At 32.3% G+C, this 22,882-nt stretch overlaps 3 protein-coding genes and 1 long non-coding RNA gene across 6 annotated transcripts; 1 reads left to right on the forward strand and 3 right to left on the reverse strand.

Moving 5' to 3' along the window:
* Positions 1–982: 982 nt before the first annotated feature.
* LOC118647860 lies at positions 983–11,460 on the reverse strand. Its single transcript, XR_004964997.1, has 2 exons — positions 10,848–11,460; positions 983–1,020 (listed from the first exon to the last, which is right to left on the reverse strand). It is a non-coding gene; the product is annotated as an uncharacterized LOC118647860 (long non-coding RNA).
* On the reverse strand, positions 1,953–8,769 carry LOC105828413 (ninein). 3 transcript variants are annotated; one of them, XM_012666731.3, is made up of 6 exons: positions 8,638–8,769; positions 7,630–7,697; positions 4,904–7,467; positions 4,088–4,766; positions 2,873–2,973; positions 1,953–2,508 (listed from the first exon to the last, which is right to left on the reverse strand). In XM_012666731.3, exons 3-6 carry the CDS (start codon positions 7,418–7,420, stop codon positions 2,371–2,373), a joined length of 3,435 nt encoding a protein of 1,144 aa, XP_012522185.1. In that variant the 5' UTR covers positions 7,421–7,467; positions 7,630–7,697; positions 8,638–8,769; the 3' UTR covers positions 1,953–2,370. The 3 variants fall into 3 exon arrangements, with proteins under 3 accessions (XP_012522185.1, XP_036149541.1, XP_028044807.1); XM_036293648.1 differs by having other exon boundaries at positions 2,371–2,508; positions 8,542–8,754; XM_028189006.2 differs by lacking the exon at positions 7,630–7,697 and having other exon boundaries at positions 2,371–2,508; positions 8,638–8,758.
* Positions 11,461–11,496: 36 nt separating the features above from the next.
* On the reverse strand, positions 11,497–14,655 carry LOC105834463 (asparagine synthetase domain-containing protein 1). Its single transcript, XM_012676965.3, has 5 exons — positions 14,596–14,655; positions 13,774–13,974; positions 12,517–13,440; positions 11,998–12,410; positions 11,497–11,913 (listed from the first exon to the last, which is right to left on the reverse strand). Exons 1-5 carry the CDS (start codon positions 14,653–14,655, stop codon positions 11,739–11,741), a joined length of 1,773 nt encoding a protein of 590 aa, XP_012532419.1. The 3' UTR covers positions 11,497–11,738.
* Positions 14,656–16,210: 1,555 nt separating this feature from the next.
* Positions 16,211–22,343, forward strand: LOC105830733 (CCR4-NOT transcription complex subunit 10). Its single transcript, XM_012670244.3, has 10 exons — positions 16,211–16,616; positions 16,983–17,308; positions 17,768–17,874; positions 18,404–18,555; positions 18,882–19,075; positions 19,250–19,529; positions 19,632–19,979; positions 21,105–21,214; positions 21,483–21,561; positions 21,730–22,343. The coding sequence occupies exons 1-10, from the start codon at positions 16,211–16,213 to the stop codon at positions 21,783–21,785; spliced, it is 2,058 nt and encodes a 685-aa protein (XP_012525698.3). The 3' UTR covers positions 21,786–22,343.
* The last annotated feature ends 539 nt before the right edge of the window (positions 22,344–22,882 follow it).

Raw genomic sequence — 22,882 nt, forward strand, 5'->3', positions numbered from 1 at the left:
AAAGGAATTAGACCAATTACAATGTTTACGCTCGTTTTATTAGCACAAACATCCGGCTGCGTTCCGTTTCACGCATGATGCGAATAATGCATTGGCTGCGTTCAGCAGAAAAAGCAGTTTTTGTAAAATTGCAGCAACTGTTGTAAAATTCTTCAACACGATTGGTTCTTGCTTTTAGTTCTTGTTAGATCTAAGCCCATTTCTACTCGGATTAACTTACTCTTTATCTCTTTCGAATTTTTGAAATTAGAATGAGATAACAAGTAAATTAAACTGAAATTAATGTTAATCTACGTTGGTAGAAACGGCCCCTAAACGTATAAACCAGTCGTGTTGAAATTTTACAACAGTTGCAAAGCTGCTTTTTCTGCTGAACACAGCCATTGTTTATCTTTGTTTAACATCAGGGCCCCTATTCTTGAATTCATTCGCAAGAGAAACGTATTCGCAAATTCTGTTCTTACAGAAAAGTTAAAAATTTATTGGCTATCGTATGGCTTTCAACCAATAAACTTGCAACTTTTCTGTTAGAGCGGGTATTTGCGCATACGTTTTCTTGCGAATGAATTCAAGAATAGGGGCCCAGACAAACACAAAGATGAACAATGCATTAGGGCCGGATCTACAATAGGTATAGTAATAAGGCACTATAAAAGTGAGTATTCTCACATCCGCCATTTTTCTTCTAACTGGCATGAAAAATTAGGTATGTTTTGTATATATATACGTCAATAATCTTTGGAAACACTAAACTTTATGCGACTATACTCTAGTTTACACCGAGCACTTGGTACGCGTATCAAATAGTAAATAACTAGTGAATGTGTTTAATCATTGGCTGATTAGCTTAAATTCACTACTTGATACGCGTACCAAGTGCTCGGTGTAAACTAGGGCAATGAAACGAAGACACGATATTTATAATCTTGAGACTGTAAAAGTTATTGCGATGTATTATATATTTAAAACATTATGCTAGTTACTTGCTAGTTTGAAGAAAAATGGCGGACGTGAGAATACCTACTTTTTTGGTGCTCTAGTAGTAAGCCTTATGCCATAAGAAATTGACCAATTATAATCGAATATGAGAAGAATAATCGAATATAATTGGTTAATTCCTTATGGCATAAGGCTTACTACACTGGCTGCGTTTCGATATTCACTGTCAGTACTAAAATTCTACAGTGTTATATGTGACGTAAACTATAAATTTTCAGTACTGGCAGTGAATATCGAAACGCAGCCACTATTGTAGATCTGATCTTAAAGTTACGGATCTTCATTGGACCTGCGCCTTTACGTAAGTTATGGTATATCCACACAACTTGCATAAACGCATAAGCATATGCATAAGAAATTTGATTGGTCTATTTTCTTATGTAAGTGCTTGTAGATAGATCAATCAATTTTCTTATGTATAAAATTCAGTCAAAACTTTTGTCTCGTTTTTTTTGCGCCAGTGTATAAGAAATGTCTCATAGCCGATTACATTTGTATTATTGTATTAAATAAAGATTTGCTTCTAAAATAATACATATATATATATATATATATGTATATACATAAAATATATATGTATATGTTTGTGTGTATGTATGTATCGCTTTATTTTTTATTACATTTATATGCACAAGTTTATATTCATAGATATGTAGTAAAATTGATAGTATTTTCTCGTATACTTTGAAATAATTTGAACATGAAGGAAGATCCTATCTATTATAGTTAACTATTCGAATAATTCCAATATTTGTTAGTTCTTTATAAACATAATGGCACAAAAATGCAATATATATGTGTATATATTCATATAGTAATTAAATCATGTATCAACGATTTCAATTGCACTTACGCTAAAAATCTCAACATATTTAATACTTGTATATATATAGTAATTAAATCATGTACAATGATTTTAATTGCACTTACGCAAAAAATCTCAACATATCCAATACTTGCGTACATTGCTTATATTGTTTCGTATAGTCACCTTTACACACACAAAAAGCCATTCTATTGTACTACTTATTTAATGAAATAATAGATTAATTTATTGATACTTTTTACTCTCTTATTTATCATACATCGCTCTTAAAGTTTAAGATTTATTTATAATAAAATTAACTCTACGATGTATCGATGTACATTAAAGCCAATCTCTCACTTTAGTTTGAAATCAAATTAAAAACTGAAGGCACCTGTGTTGTAACATACATTTTCTGAACATCGCATCCCTGAGTTCCATAGCGGTCCATCACTTGTATATCGTTAATTAATAATTTTACATGACAAAATAAATAATATAAATTATTGAATACATATAAAAAACGATAATTTATTACAATTATAAATAACAACTATTTGTAGACATCACATCGAAGTCGATTCTACGTCGAGGCCCGTTAAGATGAAATATCGTTCTTGCAAGCGTTTCATGTGCGACGTTAGACATGCGTTTTCTATATACAAATCCTTTACCAATATATCAGCACTCGCTAGTTTATCAGCCTATTAAAACAAACCATAATGATAAAAACTTATTTTATTAAACTTATAAATTAACTTTTGTTATCAATATATATATGTATATATGTGTGTGTGTGTGTTTTAACTTTGATTAACTACTGTTTATATTTTAAAATTAATATTATATAGTATATATGCGTTTGTGTAAAAAATATACATTACATATGCACATACGCACACACAAAATTTTATTTGCCATTGTATAACTGCATTATACATTTTTTCTTTATTATTTACAATTTCATAATCAGAAGGATACGATTAATATATTAGAATTGCTTGGAAAAAGTAGAATTATGTAACATATATAGCGAAAAATTTTGCGATAATTATGAATGTGTTGTACCTGATCAATAGTCGTTTGAACTTGTATCTGAAGTCTTTCCTGGGTATTACGAAGAAGGCACTGTAACTCACATACTTCCATTTGGTGCTGCATCATAATATCTGTAATAAATGATTGTAAAAATGTCTTCAAAGGAGGATGTTAAAAATAGGCCGATTTTGCCTCTAAAGGTGTAAAAGGAATAGTGTTTTTTATAGATTTTGACCTCTTAAATACAAAAAAAATATTGAGAAGTTGTGGACATTGGGGCATACCGTGAAAATTTAACAAAAAGAAGAATGTGATAAATTGCAGAAAGAATGATGTATTGAGCCATTACAAAACCCAAATGTTTTTTTTGGAGGTTGAAGGGAAGAAAGGTAAAACAAGGTATGTTTTGTGTGCGTTTGTAAGTGAAAATGTAAGCAATTGAACTTTTGATTGTGTATATAAGTGTAGATAGGCTCTTTGATTTATTTAATAAAACTTGTGTCATTTTGTAAACTTGTTATAATTTTGTAAACTGTGTGCGAGATGCTTTATCTACTTCACTTTTCCTATCTTCTTGTATCTTTCGATTCTTTTAATCCCGTTCTCTGCCGAATCCGAAACCGCAACGAGAATGCGACAAGATATTGGTTCCATTTTTCTTTTTTTGTTTTTTAATGTGTTGTATTTTTTTTATATATTTTTATTTTCTTTTTATATATTTCCATTTTCATCTTTTTTCACATTTTAATTAAGTAGAAAATAAAAAATAAAAATAAAATTAAAAGAAAATAACACTTATATACACAATCAGAAGTTCTTATTCTTCAAGTTATTTGCAGATTTTTGCAAGTATCTCCATTCCCACATTTAATTGCTCACATTTTTCCTTACAAACGCACACAAAACATACCTTTTTTTACCTTTTTCCCTTTAACCTCCTCAAAAAACTTATACAAATAGGTTTTGTAATGGCTCAATACATCATTTCTACAATTTACCATATTCTTGTTCAATTTTTATGATGTTCCCCAACGCCCACAAACTTCTCAATATTTTTTTTGTATTTAGGTCAAAATTTATAAAAAACATTATTGCTTTTACTTACACTTTCGGTAAAAAATCGGCCTATTTTAACATCCTCCTTTGAGAATATAAAGAAATGATCTTAAAGCAAAATTTTTACACAACATTTATCATAAAGATGTATAAAATGATTTTACATAAGTGATATATAATAAGACTTACGCTGCAATAATTTTTCAATATACTGCCGTTGTTGTTTAATGTAACGCTGCAAATGCCGTTTCTTGCGTTCTTGTGTGTAAAATTTCATTTTTAAATTTTGAAAAATATTTAGATCAACGCAACCTACTTGTCGTTGGGCATTGTTTTGTGAGCGTATATCGCTGGTTTCCTTTGTTACATCATGTATCAATTTAAATTCCAAATCGCATTTATTTTCCTCTTTCATCGCTAACATAGTTTTAGTAGGTAAAAGATGTGGATTATTGTGATGTATATTTTTATCTTTATTTATACTTTTTACTATTTTTATAGGGCATTCGGTATGTGTATATAGACTAGTATGACTATCAATGTTATCATCTTGTTTACACAATCTGTTCAGATTATTGGATAACGAAAATTCGGGCCAAGTATGACTGTTTGTGCCACATAAATCCATATTTATGAATGTTTCATTAGTCGATAGAATACTAGATATACTGGAAGATTTACAATGCGATGAATCTGAGAATGTTGGTAAAGAAATTTCATCTGGTACTTGTACATAGAAGTCATTTGTAATCGGTTGTTCCACTAGCCTTAACTTTTCACGCAGGTCTCCAATTTCTAAATTCTTTTGAAAAATGTCGTTCTCGGTTTGGATTTTCCACTTTTCAAATTCTTCCTCGAGATCTATATACTGAGATACAAAAGTTAAAGATATAAAAGTATTTTTATTGATAAAATAATAATGCACATTTGTGCATTTGAACATGAAACATTTCAAAAAGAAAAGAAAAAAACAGAGACTCGTGCAATCAAAAGATTGTTTCTTACCTGTTGCTCCAAGTTAAACTTTTCTTCTATAGGAGACAATCGTCCATTATTTTTCGATTTATCCGAGGGGCTAATTAATTCTTCATACTCTGTTATTTTATTAATAAGTTCTACAAGTTTGTCATCACTTATCTTTTGTTCTTGTTCAAAGAGCTGCCTTTCTTCTTCTAATTTGGCAGCCCAATAATCCTCACATTCTTCGTATTCTGCCTTTAGTAAATCTAAACTTCGTTCGAGTTCTTGACAACGTTCGGTCAATTGCTTTTTCTCGATCTCCAATAATTCTGCATTTGCCATGGCGATTTTTGAAACACTTTGACTTTCGCTCTGGGACGTTGGAATGTTCGAGGAACCATTTCTCTCCTTGTTAGCTTTGCACTGATCCACAGAATGTTCTTCTTTACGCGGTGGATAATCTCTAAGACTCGTTACCTTGTTTTGCGTTAGATTTTTTGCATCTTGACCAGTAAAATTATTGGGTGCTTCCGCGCTATTCGACATCGTTGTACGTTTCGTGGAAGATGATTTTGGTATTTTCGAAATGACTAAATCTCGTAAGGACTCGTTAGTTCGTTGCTCACACTCCATTTCAAGTTCACATGCTATACTTTTCTCCGAGTCTCGCGCGGGACAACGTAGCGCAAGTTTTGATCGCAAGTCAACGATTAATCTCGATATACCCTCTGTCAAAGCACACTTTTCCGACAGGCATTTTGCACTTGTCGATAATACATTTTCCAGATCCTTTACAATCACATGTTCAATAATTATATCTCTTTTACATTCCAATGTATCGCCAGAATTGGCGAAATCGGTCTGAGCTTCTATTGGCAAATCAAGGGCAAAGATAAACGACGCTTTTTCATTGCTGATCTGTCGATCCACTTGAAACCCTTGTGTCGTATCGTCGTTCTCCCGTTGATTCTCATCCAATTGTAAATCGTACGCTAAAGAGGATGGCGTCTCGTATCTCGTACCTTTGCCGTAACATTTTAAATTTTCCAATTCTGCATTAAGCTCATCGTTTTGATCTCGCAAAAGAGTCACTTCGGACTGCAACTGTTTAATACGATCGACGAAAAAGGTAACTTGCTCCTGTTGCTTGGTTTCTATATTTTGTATCTCATCGTGCTCTGCGTCTAATACTTTGATTTGAGTTAACAAATCGTTATTAGATAACCGCAACTTTTCAATCTGACTAAGAAGAGTTTTATTTTCCGCCTCGAGCATTTGACTCTCTCGTAAAATGTTGACAACTTTATTCTTCATATCGTGATTCTCCTTTTGTAGCGTCTGTAACTGATCATCCTTCGATTTGAGTGCCGCAGCGTCCATCTCTCGTTCCATGTTATATTGATCCGATAATTCTTTCGTGATTTCGGCATAACGCTGTTCACTCTGTCTCTGCATGTCTTTCCTTATCTTCTCCAATTCAATATGATACTCGTCAATCTCCTGCGCCAACGAATTCGCTCGTTCGTTGGCCTCTAACGTGTCGGTCCGCATCTTTTCTCTTTCCACCTTCATGTTTTCTATTACAGCGATTAGATTGCGTTGTTCATCTTGATGGACAATCATCATTTCTCGTAATAAACTAATATGAGCCTGAATGCTACTATTATCTAGTGATTCATTCAAATTTTTGAGTTCGTCGCATACAATGGTCGTTATTTCCGCGAGACTTGTATTCAAAGCATCGAGAGCTCCACTCGAGGACGATAGCATTTGTGCTTTTGCACTAGAGACACCAGTGATTTTTCCAATCTTCTTATCCAAATCTCCGTTAGTTTGTAGCAGACTAATTTTATGAGAAGGACATGTATTAAAATCTAATGTATTTATATCGCAGTTTATGTTAGTAATACTACTGCGAGATGCAACATTCTCTCGCAAAGTGAGACCTCTACTTGTTCTAGTTTGAAATATAATTACGAACTCATCAAAGCTTATCAATCCATCACAATTGTGATCGAGACTCTCAAAGATAGATTCCGTTATTTGTTTCGGAAGTTGTGGAATTTCTAAGCAATTTGATATAAATTGTATTGTCGCAGGATCCGCGTTTCCCATTAAATAAACCTTAATTTTCTCCCATAAGTGTATCAGTCTATTCTCATCCATTCTAACGCCAGCTTTCATATCTCGAGGATGAGCCCTCGAAACTAGTGGTAAGCTCATTACCGATGGTAAATCTTGACTTTTATCGACATCAACATTGCACATATTTAAATTATAGTATGGTTGTTGTACAGTATGTTGCTTCGTGCTCATTAAACCTTGAGATTTTTTCAACAAGAGTAATAAACCATCTCTGAATTCCTGAAAGGATATCGTTTGTTTATTCGGATGATGTTTGCAAATGCACAATTTCAATTCCTCAATCAATTCGTCAAGGTGTAATTTATTGCAAATAGAAAACAGATTCTCTTCATCCAGTTCATCCTCTCCTTTTGACAAACAGCTTTCAAATACAGCAAAAAGCTGTTGCTCATAAAGATCACTGCTATGCTCAGCCATGTCTCTCCTTTATTATTTCCTAATTGATGTTAATCTTCATAACATATCTGCAACAAGTAATAGTAGCAATTTTGCATTATGTAGATACAGATACATGTGTACACGTGCCCGCATGTGTAATTTCAAATTACAAGAAAAAGGTTTGAAGTTATTTACTTGTATAATAAACTTAATTATATTTATAGTTTATAAAGAATTATTTCTATTACCTCTAATAATTTTTGTACTTCCAATTACTGAACAGAAGGTAAAAAATTTTTGCAAAAACTGCTACACACTGGAATATAAACAAATCTTTATTTATTTTTGGTAGTAATGTTGAAATCTGACTCATATTTGTATTTCCCTCTTTTATATAATACAATTTCAATTCAAAGATAAAGGTCTTTGTTACTGCTGCTAAATTATCATTAATTTTGATCATGAACATATAAATTGAAAACTTATTCATGTTCTAAATATCCGAGATCATGTAATAGATACTGAAGAAAATAATGGAAAACAAATAAAAATGCAATTATATTATTTTGTTTAAAACGTTGAACAAAACATGTATAAAATATACATGCATGAAAAATTATATTACATCAAAGGTCGGTTGTTCCAACTTCTTGGTAAACTTACCTACTCAGATAAATATATGTTCTTTATTTATTTAAGAAAATAAATGAAGATAGACACATGCTTACCTGGGCCGCGATTCTGTAACTCGTTAAGAGGTGTCGGTATCGTTATATTGTCGTTGCGCAGCTTTTTTACCATATAAAATATCTGCGCGACAACTGTATAACCATACCGATACCTCTTAACGAGTTACAGAATCGCACTACAGGTAGGTAAATTTACTAAGAAGTTGGAACAACCGGTCCTAAGTATTATCAATTGTCAAGGCCATTGCATGTAAAATTTCCGTAATCGTAATCGTAAGATTTCGACCAATCATATTGCTCAAATGAGCCGTAATCGACCGAATTAACCAATCGTGCTTAATTGAAATTACTCAATTTCTTATGGTAATGACTACAGAAATGTACATACAATGGCTTTTACAGATCGATTGTAACCTAATAATTCTCTATTAAAGTGCGTATTACTATAACATTATTTTTTACAATACTAACTGCTATAAATTAAGCAGATTTTTGAATGCTCCTATTTAAATAACGTATCGTATTTAATAATACAGAAGCTTTAAAACACGAAATAACGATAGTCACCTATTTTCAAACATATTAGACTCGATACTAGAGTGTACTAGAGTTCTCAAACCATAAGACTAACTCCGACCAACTTTGACTAGCTCTAACAACCATCAACAACCATCGACTGACTCAGCTGTGTTCCAAAACGTTATCCGATTGTGTTCTCGGGCTCCCATTGGATCTGGGGCTCGATTCTTGAATTCATTCGCAAAAAAACGTATGCGCAAATACCCGCTCTAACAGAAAAGTTGCAAGTTTATTGGTTAAAAGCCATACGATAGCCAATAAATTTTCAACTTTTCTGTAAGAACAGAATTTGCGAATACGTTTCTCTTGCAAATGAATTCAAGAATCGAGCCCCTGTTCGCGTCACATATGGCCCCGACATGCTCCTATTCACCTTAATGGTATATCCACACAAACTTGCATAAGTATATACATAAGAAAATTGATTGGTCTACAAGCACTTACATAAGAAAGTAGACCAATCAAATTCCTTATGCGCTTATGCAAGTTTGTGTGGATATACCATTAGAGCCTTAGTCCAGATCTACAATAGGTGTAGTAAGGGCCACCGCACAAACTCTTCCATAACGCGTTATGTTACGTTAAGTACTCCATACGAACCTAAGTTGTACTTAAAATTTAACTTAAATCAACGCACAAAGAAATCCTTAACGTAAGAACTTAAGAACTTACGTTAAAAGTTTCTTTGTGCGTTGATGTAAGTTTAATTTTAAGTACGAACTTAGGGCCACCGCACAAACTCTTCCATAACGCGTTACGTTACGTTAAGTGCTCCATAAACCTAAGTTTGTACTTAAAATTAAACTTACATCAACGCACAAAGAAACTTTTAACGTAAGTTCTTAAGTTCTTACGTTAAGAATTTCTTTGTGCGTTGATTTAAGTTAAATTTTAAGTACAACTTAGGTTCGTATGGAGTACTTAACGTAACGTAACGCGTTATGGAAGAGTTTGTGCGGTGGCCCTAAGCCTTATGCCATAAGGAATAAAGGTGGAAGCACATAAAATTACAGGAGCCATAAGGCAGAATGCAGAAACCATAGCGCATGCGCTATAGTATTACATTTTACCATGGACAGATAGGACGGCCGGGATTCATAGACCGATCTTAAGCTCAAGCATTGTCTTAAGTCTAGCTTCGAGCCGACTTGAAACTTACTTAACCAATGAAATAACAGCATTGACGTCTCAAGATCATGCTTAAGCTGGAACTTGAATAAGATTCGACTATGGCCGGTATTCATAGTCAAATCTTATTTCAAGATCGTCTCAAGCAATGTCTTAAGATGCTAATACGGCTCTGTGATTGGTTGATGGCATCTTAAGACAGTACTTAAGATGATCTTAAATATAAGACCCGACTATGAATACCGGCCATAGTCGGATCTTATATTTAAGATCATCTTAAGTACTGTCTTAAGATGCCATCAACCAATCACAGAGCCGTATTAGCATCTTAAGACATTGCTTGAGACGATCTTGAAATAAGATTTGACTATGAATACCGGCCTATGAATTCCGGCCATAAAGTAATACCATAGCGCATGCGCTATGGCTTCTGCATTCTACCTTATGGCTCCTGTAATTTTATGTGCTTCCACCTTTAACCAATTATATTCGATTATTCTTCTCATATTCGATTATAATTGGTCAATTTCTTATGGCATAAGGCTTACTACACCTATTGTAGATCCGGCCTTACAATCTTAAGACATGTTTTATGATTTAAGTCTTATGTCTTGAAGCAACGCACAATAACTGCCTCGTGTCTTAATGGCAATATTTTTTGCCTTTTTTTGTCGTCTTCGATATTGCCATTAAGACACAAGACACAAAACAGTTAAGGCCCTCACACATGAATTGACATAACCGTAACAGTAAGGTTCGACCAATCACCTACTTGAATTAGCCGGTTACGGTTATGGTCGCCCAATCCGACGCGTCAAAACCTTACGTTATGGTCATGTCAATTCATGTGTGAGGGCCTTTAGAGCCAAAGCACAAAACATGGCGTAATGATTAAGACAGTCGTATGGTCTGTTCTTTCTAGCTGCACTGTTGCACTGGTGCAATAAGTTAAAGTAAGACAAGTATATTTTTTCTCATTCTAACTTATTGCACCAGTGCAGCAGTGCAGCTAAAAAGAACAGGCCTGTAGTCGTAGACGTAGACAACGCACAAGCTTGTCGCACTACGACCTTTGAGTATATATACATGAAGGAGAAATTGCTATGGTTTCATGTAGATCGAAAGTGTGTCCAAGATCTGTGCGAGAGAGAAAGGTATATCATGATACTCGCTTTCTCTGCGCATGCGTTAATATCATTATCTGCACCGCAGTTTCAACACTTCTTGTGCACTTTTGTACTTAATTACGAATTGTATATGTGTGAAACATACAATGCCAGCCATTGTACATATAGCGTTTGACACATGCGCAGAGAGAGCAAGTATCATGATATACCTTTCTCTCTCGCACAGATCTTGGACACACTTTCAGTGCTGGCATTCCTCATTCATGTATATATACTCAAAGATAGTAACCTAATTATAAGACGCCTCGTATGCGTGCTTAGCATGAAAAATCGTATCGTATGTCGAAGGTTTAAAACTATTGAAAATGAGCTCTGATGGTAAATGAAGAGCGATGACATTATCACCTATGGATAGACATTTGTGATCGTTAATATAAATTATATAATTGTTAATTTATTAATTATTAAGAGATATAAACATTCAAACATTATTAAATTCATGACTTTTATTATAAATATTTTATACATAAATATGCGTACTTATAATGCTATAATATATTATATACAGCTGTAAAATTACAATTACAATTTTGTACAATTATCATCTTTATTATCAAAATTTGGATGACAGCATTAAAATTGCAATTTTAAATAAAAATTGAGTATTATTGAGTGTTAAATACATATTAGTTTCTTACTTTTAACATAGACGATTGCCGAAGAGATGCTATTAAAAACAAACGATTTAATGGAAAGTTGGCTGCAGCGGAAATCGCCACTTTTTTGCTTATTTTAAAAATGTCACTATTGTTAGAGACCGATCATATTTGCGTTTTATAATCTTTTTGATATGTCATTAGCATTTTCTTTACTATCTGCAATTCGTGAACCAAATTGAAAAGCTCTTTTAGGAAAGTTCGCTGTACAATGAAAACCAATCTTACAGGCTAGCAAACGTAGTAGTAATTTATCTCCCAATCCACTTGGCATTTTCTCAGTTGGATAACATCTGCCAATGATTTTATATAATCATTCATATTATATACAAATAGCCTAATTATTGTATTTATTGTTTATCATTATTTATATTTACCTCTCCCATGGTTTTGTATGTTGCACATATTTCACCAAATTTTCGTCCAAGTATGGCAAACGAGACTGCTTTCCATGATCAGAAATGATCCGATCGTCGCGACCTAAATTTCTTTCGGAGATCCTGGCTAATTCGTTATTTAATTCTTGTACCAGTGCATCCCAACCTTTGTGTCTCAATATAGTTCTATGTCTCATGTATCCACCAAATAATTCATCGGCACCTATTCCCAGAAGCAGAATTCTGCATGGCGACTCGTACGCTTCGTTACCTGGATAGAGAAGACCTTTCGCTCGGCTTGCAAACCACATAGCGCATCCTAGACTTTCATCCAGTATCGTACACAATGGATACAATAAATCAGAAATTCGCAACGTACGATACAGTTGTAGTTCCACTTGCGAAACGTTACACTGAAATAAGCATTTGGTAATCAGAACAATCAGTAATTAAAAAAGTTCCATAAAAATCTTTTTTTCTTTTTTCCAACAAAAATATTTCAGAACATAGACACCATACTTGTATAAAATTCCATTTCCTATTGGGACAAATTCGCAACAATTCGGAATAAGTTTGTCGTCCTGTCTTTCTATCTGGTACGTCATATCTCTGCGTTACAGTCCCTTTCTCACTGTTCGCCGTATTCTGGCTTTTGCTCGCAAGTTTTTCAAACGCCACATTAATGAGATCGATACTTTCGTCTTTTGAAACGTATTTGTCAGCTATCGCTGTTAAAATGGCCGAATCTAGGCCACCAGAAAATAATATACCAATTTTGGAATGAGTGCAAGTGACACTTTCGCCATTTAGCACAATTTTGATACAGTCCTTACAATAATTTGGTTTCTTTTTTACTCTAACTTTCACAGACTGATGCAACAATTCCATCAAACATTCGACTCTGTCATTTACTTCTCGATTTTTCAACAGATATTGCAATACTTGATTAAAATCTTTATTACATGGTACATTTTCTAGATATTCCACATCTTTGGGATCGGGATGCAGATGTGGATTTGTTAGCATTGATCGACATGTTTCTAATATAGTATCTTTAATGTCAATATCTACTTTTAAATTTATCTCCAATACTTCAATAATATCCGTGAATCTCAAGTCAAGTTCTTTCCATGGATAACATGCTAAATTTATTTGTGATGCATTTAAATTCATTGCAAAGATACCTATAGCTGGTACTTCTACAATTCCTTTAATTTTCTTATTTGCAACCGAAGTTAAAGTCAATGAATTGGCACTGTTATCTACTTTTAAAAGCAAACTGTGTCGTCCGATAATATCTCGTCCAAAGTATAACATATTGTTCGACTTTTGATAGTATACCAAGCTATAAGGGCCTTGGATTTTTCGAAGCACAGATATGATATCTGTAGTTGATTGTAATTCAGCCAGAAGAACATCTGTATCGCAAACATCAGTTTTTGCCTAAAACAAACAGGATTGTTATAATTTGTTCAAGTTTGTTGCAATTATATACACATGCATGCATGTGTGTGTGTGTGTGTGTGTATAACTGCATAGATATTTTTGACTATCTACATTTTTTGTCCAAAGCATAGAAAAGATTCTATATTAAATCTTCTTTATAAATCAGCACAAGAGAGTTCAGCTCTATCTATATTTATTTTTACATATTGCAATTTTGCTTTAGATTATCTATACACTGCATTAAAGTAAAACCTATTTTAAATGACAAATTTGTTTGAGCCTTTTACTGGAAAAGTTTTGGTTCACATAAATCACATATGTTTTACATACCAAACAACCTGAAAAAATATCTCCATTCCAAAGTAACAAGTTATCATTATCATCCATAACTGGCTGCATTGTAATTCTTGATCCTTGCATCCATAATACCGCGGCAACAAAATGTCCATGCCAGTTCTGACTCAACATCAAATGTTTCTCCATTAAATAATCAGGACCTCGAGCAGCTATTACATCTTTGCAAATATTCCACTAAAACGGATTCATGATATATATACAGGGTGTCCCAAAACATGTGGGTCAACGCTCGTGAAAAGGTAGAAGGGATCGAAATGAACATAAAAGTCCAATATTGTCTTGGGTTAGGTCCACCAATAATCGAGGTATTAATTTTTCAAATTATGCAAATGAGAGCGCACTGAGGAAAGAGCTCGATCCGCTCGAGCCATAATATGGAAAAAAATCTATCGTGAATGTATGATAAGCTTTTATTATTTACTGTTCACAATTACGATAGAAATTAATCATCTCGATCCATTTTATACCTTTTGACGAGTGTTGACCCACATGTTTTAGGACACCCTATATATATATATATATATATATATATATAATATATAAATAAATATATAAATAATATAAAAATATATATATTAGAGGGAAAACACTTAATTTACACATTATGTTTATTATAATTGAAAAGTTTAACAAGTTCTTGCTTAATTACATAATTTTTGCAATAAAAAATACAAATAGAGAATTAAATTCACAAAAAAAAAGAAATATGCTTTACACGTTGAAAGTTTTAGGGCTTGATCAATCTTATAGTATATATTTTTAACACAAACAATTGGTCACACGTTATATCCATACCTGTTTAGAAGATTCGGAATCCTGTCCAGGTTGATATATGGAACAAAATATTCCGCACATTGTGATACCGCTGGATACCGCGCCGGCACAAGTCAAACAGAAATACTATAATTCTATTATTGCAAAATAAATATAAAGACTATTCTACAATACATGGAGTAATGGTATATCCACACAAACTTGCATAAGCGCATAAGCATATACATAAGAAAATTGATTGGTCTACAAGCACTTATATAAGAAAATAGACCAATCGAATTTCTTATGCATATGCTTATGCGTTTATGCAAGTTTGTGTGGATATACCATAAGGGCCATCGCACACAAAGGCCGGAATTCATAGTCGAATCTTATTCAAGTTCCAGCTTAAGCACGATCTTGAGACGTCAATGCTGTTATTTCATTGGTTAAGTAAGTCTCAAGTCGGCTCGAAGCTAGATTTAAGACAATGCTTGAGCTTAAGATCGGTCTATGAATCCCGTCCAAAGAGTGCGTTCGGGGAGACGCTATTATGCCCAGTCTACAATGAGTCGTTGGTCGTTGGTCGTAAGAAATTTAACCAATTATGTTCGGTTATTCTTCTCTAAGATCAACTGTGATTGGTTAAATTTCTTACGACCAACGACCAACGACTCATTGTAGACTAGGCATTAGCGCTACCAAGCATCAGTCCATCTTCATTACTCATTAAAAGTAAAACAAGGATAAACTGATGCTGATAGCGCTAATAGCGTCACCCCGAACGCACCCAAAATGACATAAGCTGGGGTGCGTTCAGATTTCTCACCCGAGTGTCCTCAGGTGTAGATTTATCCTTGTTTAACATTCAGTAAATAACAAGGATAAAATGATACCAGGAAACACTCGGGTGGGGAATCTGGGGCTCGATTCTTGAATTCATTTGCAAGAGAAACGTATTCGCAAATTCTGTTCTTACAGAAAAGTTGAAAATTTATTGGTTATCGTATGACTTTTAACCAATAAACTTGCAACTTTTCTGTTAGAGCGGGTATTTGCGCATACGTTTTCTTGCGAATGAATTCAAGAATCGAGCCCCTGAACGCAGCCCTGCATAAGCATAGCATAAGACCGTTGAACCAATCAGTTCTTAATATAAAGTCGCCATATTGATATACGTAAGATGTTTATTGGCCTAGAGCTCTTAAGGGTCATCTACAATGGAGTGTTTTAGCCGTAAAGGCCCTCACACATGAATTGACATAACAGTAAGGTTAAAGGTTCGGAACAGTTCGGTGTTTCTGATATGAACGATTCAGTAATGTGAACGAAATTTTGAAATATTTTGTTTCTTATACGGAAATCAAGCCTCTTTAGAACTATTAGGAAACAGAAATTGAGAATAAAAGACAAAAAGACTTAATAAAATTTTGGTGTGCATTATCAGTAACAAAAATTAATATTATAATTGTCTCCATTGAGCAGTATTTAAACTATTGTATGTGTTAATCTACTAATGACACAAAAGGCACAAAAAATAAATAATGAAATAATCAATATGAATACATGAACATGTGGGAATTGGATCAGAGATTCAAATAAAAGATTCATAATCAATGTGTAATTTGTTTCCTAGCATTCATAGGTCAGCGTCATTATGAGTGAAACTTCGGAAACACAGAATAAAGATAGTGGTTCTGTTATAACTGAACAAGAGCGCGAGTTGGCTCAAAATATACTGTTGGAATTTCGAAAAGGTTCCTACGCCTTGTGTTTAACATATTTAAATAAATTGGAGAGTCTACGACCTACTGATCTTAAAGTTATGCATAACAAAGTTGTAGTGGAATATTATAAAAGTGATTTGAAGAAAACTGAGCTGACACGAAAGAGTTTAAATGCTATATGTGGTCAAATGTCAACGTCGGATTCCAACGAGACTATCGATGACGTCGAGAAATGTGTTATGAGATACAATCAAGCCGTTTTGTTATATCATAATAAACAATATAATGCTGCGCTTCAAATTATGACTAGGCTGTTTGCCTTTATCGAGCCAATGGGTATGTATGAAGTTTTCAAATTGAATACTTTTTAAAGCTTAAGTTAAAGTAACCAAAAATATAACAAAAGTACAGTTAAATATATGCCCAGAAGCTTAGTAGAAACACATTGTTGAAATCGATAAATAAATCAAGAGCCTTTTAAGCCTATTCTGTAACTCTTAATGACAGTTCAATGTTATTGTTATGTTGTTGTTGCGCAGCTTTTTTGTCAAATATAATATGTGTGCAATGACAATGTAAAACGATATCGGCATTGTTGTTAAGTGTTACAGAATAGGCTTATTTGTTTAAACAAACTATATATCTGGCTTATGGAATTGTTAATTTACAATTAATATATACATACCTCTTTCTCGATTGTAGAGGAAACTTTGGCACATAAAGTGTGTCTGTTACTGATAGAGTTATACATAGTAACGGAGCAACCAGATGCAGCTCTGTCAATACAAAATTATGTTGAGAGTCAATTTATATCTACCGATAGTTCCAAGATATCTGCTATTGACAAGGATGGAGTAATAAAATCTATCAAAGAGCAAAAGGAGCCAAAGAAAGATACAGTTGGTGATACAGCGATAGATGCATTCAAGATTAAACTTTTGAAATATAAAGCGAGAATATATCTCCTAACTCATCAATTAAAACTCTGTAAAAAAGAATGGAAGACATTAGTTTCATTGGGCACAGTGGTAATGTTACGATTTTATTAATAATGTACAGATTATAATTATATACATACATACATAAAAATATGAGTAATTATTCACTATATTACATTAACTTGGCTATTATTTTAACAAATTTTTAGATAAATTCACACATTTTATTTACACAATCTATATCTCAAGATATGATTTATGTTAATACAGAATAATATTGTATACATTTTTTTAAATCTCAAAGTTTAATATTGTTACATGGTTAAATTGCAATTTTATTTTTATTAATTTTACAAGTCAGGTTTCAGAAACATTTTTAGTAAAATGTGTATGTGTATCCATGTGCATATTGTTTATCCATGAATATGTTTATCCATATAGGTGATATTGTATGTAATATATATATATATATATATTTAAGTATATCTTAAAATGAACTGATATATACCACTATTTCTCTTTTTTATTAAGTTACTTTATTACTTTCAGAATACATCAACCATTTTTTTGAAGGCTAATTTGGAATATTTACGAGGAAATTATGATAAAGCAATGCAATTTTTGAATTCTAAAATGAAAGAAAATTTAGATTTTAAGTATGTTATACATATTAACTAAATTAAATATAAATGTATAAGGCAAAACTAAACATTTGTAAATATATATTTTTAATATTTCGTATATAAATTGAAATAAATTGAAATAATTCCATTTATCTTTGACAGTTTTGCTTTTTTAAACAATATAATATAATAGTTGTGTTTTTAACATGCCAAAAACAAATATTACATGTTGAAGACAAACGGATTTACATAAATGAAAAAAGAATCTTTCTGTGTGTATGTATGTGTGTGTGAGTGTGTGTGCGAGTGTGACAAATTAGAACCTATAATCCATTGGTCTTCATCTTAATCAGAAAAAAGCGTTATGATCTTCCGGTTCTTATAATCACCTTGCTACAATTTGTTCTTAAATCATTCTGTTTAGTATCATCTAATGCAATAGAATATTAAAATTTTTACATAGAAATAACTTTTATATTGTTTAAAACATGCAAAAATATTTCAAGTAGATAAACTTATTGCTCGGTTTTAAAACACGTATTAATATATGGTATTTATGTAGATTATGTGGAGAATCGTCAACTGTTTTGTTTTATAACAATATGGCATGTCTGCATCTCGCAATGGGCAAGCCAACTTTAGCTTGTTCTTATCTTCAAAGAGCTTTGCGCGTGAATGATAGCGCTGTGAAGAGCATGCAAGATAAAGACATTGGTAATTCTTACGATTATTAAATGTGAATCAAATATTATTTTCTTTTGGGATATTTACTTATTTTTCAAATACTTTATTTTTATTTAAATATTACTTTTTTATTTTTTTTCTAAATATTTACTCGCAAAGTAAGAAAAGTAAGAATGTGTTTAATATTTGATTAAAATCAATCATATTGGAGACATATTGGAATATATTTGGAGCTCAATATATTTACAGTAATAAATTACCGAGTTGATTGTACTTTTGGCGATATTATTCTAAACAAATTGTGTTTATATAATTAATAATTTTGTATCAATATTAAAAAAAGGAAACTTGTACAGATTCTTCTCAACCATTGTATATGCTTGGTGGCGATAAACATTCCGAGTTAATGTACAATTTGGGTGTATCATTTTTGTATGCTGGTAAAGCGTCAAAAGCCTTTGACTGCTTTACAGATGTAGCGCAGAGGGTATGCAATAATCCGAAACTCTTACTTAGAATGGCAGAATGTTGTATCTGCAATCATAAATCTGTAAGTTGCATTATGTGTGATGATTTTATTTTCAAATTAAAATTTTTAGTTAACACCAACATTTTTAGAAATATCAACTATTTGTTGCACTTATATAATTTAATGAATAAAGTATATGTAAATTGTATATCTAATGTATATAATACAACAAGCATACATGGTTTATTTTTTTAGTCAAATGAAGTCGATTTCAATATTTCAAAAAGATGTAAGGATCTGGTACAGGAAGTTATGGGTTCTGGTATTCATAAAAAAATCATATTACCTACATCTCTTTCAAAAGATACTAAATATCATTCAGAAGGCCTATCCTATGCAATTCCACAACCAACATTGGAATTTGGATATTTATGTCTGAAAAATGCATTATTTTTACTTTCGAACAATAATGAGCCAAACGTACCTATAACGGCTATGGCGAATTCATTATCATTAACACCTGGTCATAACTTAGGTATATATTTCGCGCATACGCATGTGTGTATGTATAGATTTTATTATAATTTACTACGCATAATATTACGCATGCTTAAATGTACTTTAATACTTATTTTAGGTATTCAACATGTAACGTTAACGTCACGATCTACAGCTATCGAATCTTTTAATTTAAAAATTAGTGTTTTGGCTGCTAGCGCTTATGTCTCTTTGTGTCTTGGAGATTATATATTTTCTCTCGAATATGCAAAAACTCTATTAAGTTTTAACAAGTTACCTGGTGCATACAAAATGTTAGGCAACTTATATGCCGCTGAAAGTTTAATATTTATGGACAAAATAAGTGAAGCACTCGAATATCTGAAGCTTGAAAATCTTCAAGATTTAAATACATTTATGTCTATGTCAGAAATTCAGGAGAAGGATAAGGAAAAAGCGGAGGAAATTATGGTAAAGCCTGTAAAAGGTAAATTTTGAAAATGTGATAAAGAGTACTTTGAAAATTAAAAAGCAGAAAATATTTTCATTTATGGAGTAATATTTTTTATTTTTATATAATTTTTTTAGTTATGTTACATTATTCGACATGGTATTTTCGTTGCTTCCAATAGATTTTTGTTCTTTTGTTCCTTTTACGACCTACATAAGATGACGTTTATAATTATTTGATTATAAGATTATAAGATTATAAGATTAATTATTATTAAAAAATTGTGCAAGTAGAAATTTGCGCATTGCTTCTTCATAGCTTTTAAATGTGAAATTAGATTTGCATATTGCTTTCTCATAGTTGTTAAGTATACAATTTAGAAATTTGCAAATGTCCCGTTTTTTATTTTAGCTTCCTCATAAAGGAAGCTTCATATATTGTCAACAAACATTTCTTTATCCAATTTTGTTTGCATCCTACATACAATTTCGTTTATATTAAAAACTCCTTTTTTTGAAGGTAGGGGGAACTGCGTTTACGCACACCTAAATGGAATATTTTCCTTCCGGGTAGTTCATGTGTGTGACGTACACACACCACACACACGCGCGCGCGCGCGCACGTACGCACACGCATACACACGCACAAACATACACCCCCTTTATTTTTTATAGGCTACATTTCAAAGTTTCGATAATTAAGACTTTTCTACCCGTATTTCATATAAATTTTGAAAAGAAATGGTTAATCAGATTTGAAGTTATAGAAATTTTACTAAATTTGGCGCACATACACACACACACACGCGCACGCACACACACACACACACACACACACACACACACACACACACACCGACATTTTTAAAAATTGCGTTTTTACGACGTTTAAGAACATTGTGGACACATTGGCAAGAACAACTAAAAAAAAAAGAAAGATTTCTAAATTTTCAAAATTTATTTTTAAAAAATTAATTCTAATTACAAATATTTCTACCTGCCCTCGTTAAATTTTTCCGTTTATATAATTTTTGAAGAATTTGTAATGTCTAGTGTTAATAATTGTGGTGTGTGTGTGTGTGTGTGTGTGTGTGTGTTGTGTGTGCGTGCGCGCGGGTGTTTAATATTTTGTAAATTATTTATTTATTGCTTTAAATTATAGCTTGGTATCCTACAACACTTTCTACAGGCATTGCTGTGATACATTACAACTTGGCCGTAGCTTATGCCATACGAGGCGAACTAGATAAATCTGGAGAAATCTTAAAACAAGCGAGTATATTTATATCAACATTAATTATACATATACATTAAAAAAAAATTTTTATTATACCTCTTTAGCACTTTGCGATACTTGGCAAAAATAATGAAGTAAATTATCCCTGTTGCAACTTTTATGACTCTGTTTATAAGATTGTTTTTAAAATTAAAGGATTAAGAGTTAATAATAAAAACAAAATATATAATATTAAATATTTTGCATTTGTTTTTATCTTACACACATACACATATCAAATGCTATTTCTAGTTTTTATTTCAGATATGGATATCAAAAGAACCAGATTGTGGTATACCTATACAAGTGATAATGTTGGCCTTGTATATAGAGCTACAATTAGGTAATATCTTTTTTTCGGTATTATGAATTAAAAAATTGTTCTTGCAAGAATATCTTTCTTAATTCTACATTATTTCAGTGTTTTGAAAAGTAGTACACTGTATAAATACATTGTTATCAAATATCATGCATAATTATGTGTGACCTGCATTGTATGTTTTAATTCCAGGTCATGCTGACGTTTCAAAATCAATAATAAAACAACATTGTCCACAATATCGTTAACAATCAAAATCACTTGATTAACTTATATCGATATATAAGCACATAAGCATTAAAGTATTCTTAATTTATAATATAAGGATATTACTTTTTTAATATCTTTTTACGTTATTAGATTTCTAATGACTATTATGAAAGAAAAACAATTTTTCAAATTGTACAAGTACTCTGCTTCGAAATTTTACAATCAATTAAGATGTTTTGGATGGAATTGCACACTTTACAAAAAAAACGTCTTTTTTCCTAAAATTTTATGTGTAAATTAATTATTATGATTATTTGATAATTTTTAGTAATATATAAATCAAGATAAATTCATAAATAAGTAAATATTTTATGGAAATTATAGTTTATTGTATTTTCTATTTTATGTCGGAAGATGTTAATGAAATGAGTATATTCCATGAAATATTTATCTTTGAATAGTCACGCTGTAAGTTTTTATATACAAGAAAATGATGACTACATAAAAGATTATATTAAAGTTTTTTTAATGTGAAATTCATATACCTATACTGGTACTTATTGAAATGTTAGAAAAATATCAATATGTACAAGCGAGTAATTTAGATGGTTTCTCCTCCCACGTCTTTCACTCTTCTCCTTCGTTAACATCTCGAGTCGAGACCAAGGTTATCACCCTCTGTCTTTCAAAGTAACTTTGGTATAGAGGTGCGTGCAATGCGATAGGGGGGCTGGTAGATCGGAAGGGGCCTGAAGGGGTTGGAGAGGGCTCGAGAAGTCTTGAAGATCTGGGCGAGGAATCGAATCCTTTCATTTCGACGACTTACAGAATTCACTTTGTCCTTCGTGGCCATATATGTAGCCAGCTGGACTTGACCTATATTTTATTATGCTATTGGCGTACAGACGCGATGCGCGTCGAATATACCCGCAGGGCTTTACCGAGGTTAAGACTGATTAACGATAATCCACCGTCGCCGCCGCCGCCGTCGTCGTCGGAAATCCTTTCTTACCTACAGTAACTGTCAATTGTGTGCGACAATACATCGATGTTCCACGATCCGATAGAGTGGTGAAATCCATCAGAGTATCGATATTATGTATACTTTTTTTTATTATTAAAATGTAAAAAAATT

The sequence above is a fragment of the Monomorium pharaonis genome, chromosome 11 (assembly GCF_013373865.1).
Source record: "Monomorium pharaonis isolate MP-MQ-018 chromosome 11, ASM1337386v2, whole genome shotgun sequence".
Classification (NCBI taxonomy): Eukaryota; Metazoa; Arthropoda; class Insecta; order Hymenoptera; family Formicidae; genus Monomorium; species Monomorium pharaonis.

Bases quoted from the DNA above. Each gene is read 5' to 3' on its own strand.
- LOC105834463 (XM_012676965.3), bottom strand. From the start codon at position 14,655: ATGTGCGGAATATTTTGTTCCATATATCAACCTGGACAGGATTCCGAA. The intron at 13,975-14,595 runs GTATGGATATAA...AATCCGTTTTAG, and splicing joins ATTCCGAATCTTCTAAACAG to TGGAATATTTGCAAAGATGT. The intron at 12,411-12,516 runs GTATGGTGTCTA...TGCTTATTTCAG, and splicing joins GGAAATGGAATTTTATACAA to TGTAACGTTTCGCAAGTGGA.
- LOC105830733 (XM_012670244.3), top strand. From the start codon at position 16,211: ATGAGTGAAACTTCGGAAACACAGAATAAAGATAGTGGTTCTGTTATA. The intron at 17,309-17,767 runs GTAATGTTACGA...TATTACTTTCAG, and splicing joins TAGTTTCATTGGGCACAGTG to AATACATCAACCATTTTTTT. The intron at 19,980-21,104 runs GTAAATTTTGAA...TTTAAATTATAG, and splicing joins TATGGTAAAGCCTGTAAAAG to CTTGGTATCCTACAACACTT.
- LOC105828413 (XM_012666731.3), bottom strand. From the start codon at position 7,420: ATGGCTGAGCATAGCAGTGATCTTTATGAGCAACAGCTTTTTGCTGTA. The intron at 4,767-4,903 runs GTAAGAAACAAT...TTTGTATCTCAG, and splicing joins AGTTTAACTTGGAGCAACAG to TATATAGATCTCGAGGAAGA. The intron at 2,974-4,087 runs GTAAGTCTTATT...CATTTATTACAG, and splicing joins TATTGAAAAATTATTGCAGC to ATATTATGATGCAGCACCAA.